The 8470-nt window shown below is 35.0% G+C and overlaps 1 protein-coding gene across 1 annotated transcript in view; it reads left to right on the forward strand.

Annotated features, from left to right (window-relative positions):
• The window catches only part of LOC128647590 (PC-esterase domain-containing protein 1A-like), a 175068-nt gene that overhangs the window by 100134 nt on the left and 66464 nt on the right, over window positions 1–8470 (forward strand). Inside the window, exons 2-3 of the mRNA XM_053700345.1 lie at window positions 5348–5480; window positions 6644–6658. Coding sequence (XP_053556320.1) covers window positions 5348–5480; window positions 6644–6658 — 148 coding nt within the window. The remainder of the gene's footprint in view (window positions 1–5347; window positions 5481–6643; window positions 6659–8470) is intronic.

Consider the following 8470-nt stretch of genomic DNA (forward strand, 5'->3'; position numbering starts at 1 on the left):
AATAAAAGTGTATAGGGAGGTAGTATACTTTATATAGACTTAATGAGAATGTTTAGAAAGCAACGGTAAGAAATAGGGGGACAATAATTATGAGGTGGAACAGTTGACTTCGGGTATGTTTGGTGGGTATGTTAAACACATATTTAGCTCAGGAGTTTAAAAAACAATTAAGATTAAAATCTAGATTTAACCCTTCTGGTTTTAGTGTTCGGAGTTCAAATATCCATTTAGCCTCGTTTTGCAATAGTGAGTGAGACAAATTACCTCCTCTTTTCTTTTCATTTATTTTGGCTATTGCTGTGCAATTAAAATATTTTAAGTTATTGTTACAGCATGTCCTAAAATGTTTGGCCACTGGAAGGTCTTTATTTCTATCTTTTTCAGAATTTTCAATAGAGTTTAAATGTTCCCTTATTCTCTCTCTTATTGTTCTCTCCGTTTCACCTATATACTGTTTTCCGCATTTTTTACAAGTTATCAAATAGATAGCATTGATATCAATGCATCTGATAGTTTCTTTTATTGTGTATTTTTTCTTAGTATTTGTTGAAATGAAACTTTTTGTTTTATTAGCATATTTACATGCCTTACATGTTAGGCAAGGGTAAAAACCTTGTAGTTTTTCCCCAAGTAAATCTCTGGTAGTTTTGCAAGAGTTTTGTTTATAGGTTGGGGCTAATTTACTTTTTAAGTTTTTAGTTTTTTTTATATACAAATTTGGGATTAGTCGGTAATTTTGTCCCTAAGTGAGGGTCAGACTTCAGGATCTTCCAATGGGCTCTAATCATTTTTTCTAATTTGAGCCTATCTTCACTGTACTCAGTAATAAAAGGTAGAAAAATTTCTGCAGTTGTGGAGGCATTTGGAATAGTTTCTTTTGTTTTATATTGCAGGATATCTTTTCTTTCTGTCTCTTTAATCTTAATTCTTTCTGTTTCTATTTTATCTTCAGAATATCCTCTTTCAATAAATTTATTCTTTAGTGTTAAGGACTGGCTTTCAAAATCGCTATCTTCTTTGCAATTTCTTTTTAATCTCAAGAACTGTCCTTTTGGAATGTTGCTTTTCCATTTTTGTAGGTGACAACTTGTTTCATGGATAAAGTTATTGGCATCAACCTCCTTAAAGTAGGTTTTAGTTGTGACAGCATTATTTTTTATGCTAATTTCCAAATCACGATAATGGACATTCTCTTTGCTGATATCGGCTGTAAATTTTAAATTAAGGTTGTTATCGTTCATACTATTTAGGCACTCCAGTAATTGATCATTGCTTCCCTTCCAGATAATAAACAAATCGTCTATATACCTTTTGTAGCCAATTATGTTATTTTTATAGGGGCTTTGATTGAGGAATTTATTTTCCCAATCTCCCATGAACAGATTTGCGTAGCTAGGGGCAAATTTGGTGCCCATAGCTGTGCCGCAAATCTGTTCATAGAATTTATCTTCATAAAGAAAAAAATTGTGTGTCAAAATAAATTTAATACTATCAAGAAGAAACTCTCTTTGTTCTTTTTTAAAGAGCGGATAATTTTTAAGAAAAAAATCAATGGCTTTAATTCCATCTTCATGTTTTATAGATGTATATAATGATTGCACATCACATGTTACTAATATATATTCGTTAGACCATAGAACATTTTCCAAAAGTAATAGTAGGCTAGTGGAGTCTCTAAGATATGATTCCAATTGTATAACATATTTCTGTAAAAACTTATCAATATAGGCCGACAGATTTGCAATAAGAGAGTTTATACCTGCAATAATCGGTCTACCAGGTGGTTTGGTGACCGATTTGTGGATTTTTGGTAGTGCATATATTGCTGGTATTATGGGGTATTTAGGAAGTAGAAAATCAAATTCCTTATCGTTTAATGTACCTAAGTCAAGTGCCTTCTCCAAATGATGTTTGAGAAATCATTTATAAATTCCAGTAGGGTTGACTTTTAATTTTTTGTAGGTGTTTGTGTCATCAATTAATTCTTCTACCATTTTATTATATGTTTCTTTATCTAAAATTACATTTCCCCCACCCTTGTCCGCTGGCTTTATTATAATTTCTTTGTTGTGTTCTAATTCTTTAATCAATGTTTTTTGCTTTCGTGTTATATTGTGTTTTAATTTATTATTTTGGTTTATGTTTCTTATATCTTCTAATACCATTTTTTCAAAGGTTTCAATGTATATCCCTTTATCTTGTTTGGGATAAAAGTTTGATTTATTTTTCAGATCTGAGTGAATGTATTCATTAGTTTTGGAAGTGCTTGGTTCATTTGTTGTGGAGGCTAGATTTTAGGCTTCTTTCATATGGCGTTTTTAGGAAGTATTTTTTCAGAGTTAGGTTTCGTATGAATTTGTTAGCATCTATAAAAGAGTTAAATTTATTTAATTTGCTTGTGGGAGCAAATGATAAACCTTTATTAAGGATTTCAATGTGTTTATTATCTAACTCAATTTTACTGAGATTGAAGATGCCATTAGGTTTTATCTCCTTCTCTTTACTTTTTGTATGTGTTTGTATGTCCCTTCTGTTTTTTCTCTGTAGGCCTCTCCCTCGTTTTCCTCTTCTTCTGAGTGATTTCTTTTTCTCCGATTGCTTTGATGATAGCCCGCCCCTAAAAAACGTGGTTCAGAACACTCACCTGGTTTCTCTAATTTAGATTGTGAAATCTCATTATCAGTTAGGTTTTCTAGAGGTCTAAAGCTATTATGTGTAGGTGTTCTCCATTCATCTCTCCTATCTCTCTCTACTCTCCACTGATTTCCTCTATGATTATGATATGTATAGTTATGATGTGTATAGTTATCATAATGTTGGTCATTGGACTGATCATAATGTTCTGGCTTATATTGAGGCCTTCTTCTATAATCATTGTTTCTATTTCTATTAAAATTAACTGTCTGCCATTCTGGTCTCAAGTTTGGTCTATATTCTCTATTTCCACTATGGGCATCCAGAGTATTAATGTGCTGGGAGTGTCTATTCTCTAAATTATAAGCATCTTGTTTATCATAATTTTGAATTTGTTGAGTTCTATCATTGTTATTTCCATTTGTGTCTTTCTGATATTGGATCTTGGGGTTTTCTGGATTTCTTGATTTATAATAATAATTATCCACTGCCCCTTCTCTCACTATGTGGTTAGTTTGACTATTACTTTCTGTTTTGTTATAGTTATTCACTCTTCTCCATTTATGACTGATATAAGACTCACTATTAGGATTTTTTTCATAACTTTCATAGTCTTCTCTGTCTCTCTCAAATTTATTTAATTTAATTTTTATTAGTTCGTCCTTAGTGTCTTTCATTAGTTTTTTCAGGGATTCTTCCCTTCTTTTATATTCCTCTAAATCTTTAAAATCTTCTAGTTTCGCTTCTAAATCATTTATTTCATTACCAATTTTTATAAGGAGTTCTTCCCTATATTCTTTGATCAGATTCATTAGTTTGAGTCTATTTTAAAGGCGCATTCTTTCTTAATGCGTAATCCTCGGGGTACTCTTTTTGCCCTTAGATATTCATTTAAGAATATGCATTCAGTTTTATGTCTTATTTCTAAAATTAGTTTTCTCTCTAATTTATCCATATACTCTTGTATCATTTGTTTATCATTGGTGTTTACTGATAAGACATTTTTGGATACTTGTTTACCTTTCTCGAAAATGTTATGGATGTTATCATAAATAGATGATCTTAGTTCAAATACATCTGATCTATTAGATTTTTTAGCAACTTTGCATGTATGTTCATCTATTACATTAATTATAGCATCTATATTAGTATTAGTATTGGAGCTTTCCATTCTTGCAGCAAGTCTATACAAAGAGGAAAGGATAGCTATCAAGGAACTGAGATGATAGACTGCGCTAGAACAAGAGGGTATGGCTAGTGAGTTAGAAAGGACTTCCTCTTAAAGGTCCCAAAAAAGGAGTTAGCATGCAAAGAGATAACACACCAGCGCCAAAGATAGGCTATAATACCCAAAGAACACAGAGTCTATTTATAGATTAAAATAAATATTTATTACTGAACTATATACATAAAATTATGCGATTCGAATAAAAGACTTTGGTACTTCTCACTGTGTCAGAAAAACTATTCAGGTTGGCCAACCTTAAAATCAGATATGTATATCTATGAGTGCATATATAAAAGCTATCTTAGCATATGAAAAGTAAAATCTAGCAGCACAGAGCAATAAAAGCGTGTTAAATGTTTTAAAACGATATTAGTACGAAGTATTCCATCATTGTGTCCTAATCCTTCTTCAAAGAAGGAACGTCTTTTGCATAATCTGGACGTAGTCCGTGCCTTGAAGTTTTACTTACAGGCTACTAAAGATTTTCGTCAAACATCTGCCCTGTTTGTCGTTTACTCTGGACAGAGGAGAGGTCAAAAAGCTTCGACAACCTCTCTCTCCTTTTGGCTTCGGAGCATAATACGCTTAGCCTATGAGACTGCTGGACAGCAGCCCCCTGAAAGGATTGCAGCTCATTCTACTAGAGCTGTGGCTTCCACCTGGGCCTTTAAAAATGAGGCCTCTGTTGAACAGATTTGCAAGGCTGCGACTTGGTCTTCGCTTCACACCTTTTCAAAATGTTACAAATTTGACACTTTTGCTTCTTTGGAGGCTGTTTTTGGGAGAAAGGTTCTACAGGCAGTGGTTCCTTCCGTTTAAGTTCCTGCCTTGTCCCTCACATCATCAGTGTACTTTAGCTTTGGTATTGGTATCCCACAAGTAATGGATGATCCGTGGACTGGATACACTTAACAAGAGAAAACATAATTTATGCTTACCTGATAAATTTATTTCTCTTGTAGTGTATCCAGTCCACGGCCCGCCCTGTCCTTTTAAGGCAGGTCTAAATTTTAATTAAACTACAGTCACCACTGCACCCTATGGTTTCTCCTTTCTCGTCTTGTTTCGGTCGAATGACTGGATATTGCAGTGAGGGGAGGAGCTATATAGCAGCTCTGCTGTGGGTGATCCTCTTGCAACTTCCTGTTGGGAAGGAGAATATCCCACAAGTAATGGATGATCCGTGGACTGGATACACTACAAGAGAAATAAATTTATCAGGTAAGCATAAATTATGTTTTTTGCATATAGAATTCATTTATTTGCAAAAACTAAATATGCACACAATACCAACATAAATACTTTATACTGCAGGAATGGAAGTGATTAATTGCATTTAAGAATCTCTTCTGCTTCCCTTTTAAGTAGCTTTTCAAATCTGTATGCGTCTTCCAGCTTATATAACACATAACAACGCTTAGAACATATAGAATTAGTATGTGATGTTAGTATGTAGTTGTACAATGATGGTTTTTTTTATTTTAGGTATGGCCAGAAACAAATGGAAGAATACAAGACCAATCTAGACCTACTGTTCACCCGCTTGGATCAGGTTCTACACCGTGAGTGCCTGGTTGTGTGGAACACGGCCATGCCTGTCGGGTACAAGGGCGGAGAAGCCCATGAGGTATAAAATAATTCACTAAACCATTTTATTTACTCACTGACAGTATTTTAAACCTTTCAATATATTCATACATCAGAATTATTATTTCTTTCATGTAATTAGCAAGAGTCCATGAGCTAGTGACGTATGGGATATACATTCCTACCAGGAGGGGCAAAGTTTCCCAAACCTTAAAATGCCTATAAATACACCCCTCACCACACCCACAATTCAGTTTTACAAACTTTGCCTCTCGTGGAGGTGGTGAAGTAAGTTTGTGCTTAGATTCTACGTTGATATGCGCTTCGCAACAGGTTGAAGCCCGGTTTTCCTCTCAGAGTGCAGCGAATGTCAGAGGGATGTGAAAAGAGTATTGCCTATTCGAGAACAATGGTCTACCTCTAGGGGATCTTTTTCATAGGCTCTCTGTTATCGGTCGTAGAGATTTCTTCTCCTACCTCCCTTTTCAGATCGACGATATACTCTTATATACCATTACCTCTACTGATTCTCGTTTCAGTACTGGTTTGACTATCCGCTTTATGTGGAGGAGTGTCCTGGGGTAAGTATGTCTTATTCTTTGTGACACTCTGCGCTATGGTTGGGCACTTTATATGTAAAGTTCTAAATATATGTCTATAAACTTATATTTGCCTTGATTCAGGATAAACGGTATTCCTTATTTTCAGACTGTCAGTTTCATTATTGGGATAATGCATTTAATTATTTTTTTCTTACCTTGAAAATTTTTTTTCATTTGGCCATTTTTTCCTGCGTGCTGTTAAGCTCGCGGGGGCGGGAAATGTTCCTTTTTATTTCGATATTTTTTTTGGCGCATTCTTTTTTTGGCGCTAAAAATTTTCGTCACTTCCGGCGCAGTAATTTTTTACCGGAAGTTGTATTCTATTACGCATGCGTATTTAGACATTTTTTTGCGCCAAAAAAATGGGGCGTCTCTTGTTTTCACATTATTTAAACATTTCTCTTCATTGCTTCTGGTTGCTAGAAGCTTATTTTTTTGCTTTCTTTCCCATTCCTGAAACTGTCATTTAAGGAATTTGATAATTTTGCTTTATATGTTGTTTTTTCTATTACATATTGCAAGATGTCTCATCCCGACCCTGGATCAAAATCTACTAATGAACAGACGTTGCCTGATGCTGGTTCTACCAAAGTTAAGTGCATATGTTGTAAACTTGTGGTATCTGTCCCTCCAGCTGTAGTTTGTGAAAGCTGCCATGATAAACTTTCCAATGCTGATTGTGTCTCCATTAGTAATAATCCTTTACCTGTTGTTGTTCCTTCAACATCTAATGTTCAGGATGTTCCTGTTAATGTAAAAGAGTTTGTTTCTAATTCTATTAGGAAGGCTCTGTCTGTTATTCCTCCTTCCAATAAACGTAAAAGGTCTTTCAAAACTTCTCACATTTCAGATGAGTTTGTAGGTGACCGTCATCATTCTGACTTATCTGATTCTGATGAGGTTTTTTCTGGTTCAGAAGATTCTACTACAGATATTGATTCTGATAAATCCTCATATTTATTTAAAATGGAGTTTATTCGTTCATTACTAAAAGAAGTTTTGATTGCATTAGATATGGAGGAAACCAGTCCTCCTGATACTAAAACTGCTAAACGTTTAAATTCGGTTTATAAGCCTCATGTATTAATCCCGGAAGTTTTGACAGTTCCTGATGCTATCTCAGATGTGATTGCTAGGGAATGGGATAGTTTGGGTACTTCATTTACTCCTTCTCCAAGGTTTAAGAAATTGTACCCTGTGCCATCTGATAGATTGGAGTTTTGGGATAAAATCCCTAAGGTCGATGGAGCTATCTCTACCCTTGCTAAACGTACTGCTATTCCTACGGCAGATAGCACTTCGTTTAAAGATCCTTTGGATAGAAAGATTGAATCTTTTTTAAGAAAAGCTTATTTATGTTCAGGCAATTTACTCAGACCTCCTATATCTTTGGCTGATGTTGCTGCAGCTTCAACTTTTTGGTTGGAGACTTTAGAGCAACAAGTAACAGATCATAATGCATATAGCATTGTTAAACTTCTTCAACATGCTAATAACTTTGTCTGTGATGCCATTTTTGATATCATTAGAATTGATGTCAGGTATATGTCTTTAGCTATTTTAGCCAGAAGAGCTTTATGGCTTAAATCTTGGAATGTAGATATGACTTCTAAGTCAACTTTGCTTTCTCTCTCTTTCCAAGGTAATAAGTTGTTTGGTTCTCAGTTGGATTCTATAATTTCAACTGTTACTGGAGGGAATGGAGCTTTTTTGCCCCAGGGCAAAAAATCTAAAGGTAATTTCTCCAACATAGGTGTGTCCGGTCCACGGCGTCATCCTTACTTGTGGGATATTCTCTTCCCCAACAGGAAATGGCAAAGAGCCCAGCAAAGCTGGTCACATGATCCCTCCTAGGCTCCGCCTACCCCAGTCATTCTCTTTGCCGTTGTACAGGCAACATCTCCACGGAGATGGCTTAGAGTTTTTTAGTGTTTAACTGTAGTTTTTATTATTCAATCAAGAGTTTGTTATTTTGAAATAGTGCTGGTATGTACTATTTACTCAGAAACAGAAAAGAGATGAAGATTTCTGTTTGTATGAGGAAAATGATTTTAGCAACCGTCACTAAAATCCATGGCTGTTCCACACAGGACTGTTGAGAGCAATTAACTTCAGTTGGGGGAACAGTGAGCAGTCTCTTGCTGCTTGAGGTATGACACATTCTAACAAGACGATGTAATGCTGGAAGCTGTCATTTTCCCTATGGGATCCGGTAAGCCATGTTTATTACGATCGTATATAAGGGCTTCACAAGGGCTTATTAAGACTGTAGACTTTTTCTGGGCTAAATCGATTCATTATTAACACATATTTAGCCTTGAGGAATCATTTTATCTGGGTATTTTGATATAATAATATCGGCAGGCACTGTTTTAGACACCTTATTCTTTAGGGGCTTTCCCAAAGCATAAGCAGAGCC

The sequence above is a fragment of the Bombina bombina genome, chromosome 2 (genome assembly GCF_027579735.1).
Source record: "Bombina bombina isolate aBomBom1 chromosome 2, aBomBom1.pri, whole genome shotgun sequence".
Taxonomy (NCBI): domain Eukaryota; kingdom Metazoa; phylum Chordata; class Amphibia; order Anura; family Bombinatoridae; genus Bombina; species Bombina bombina.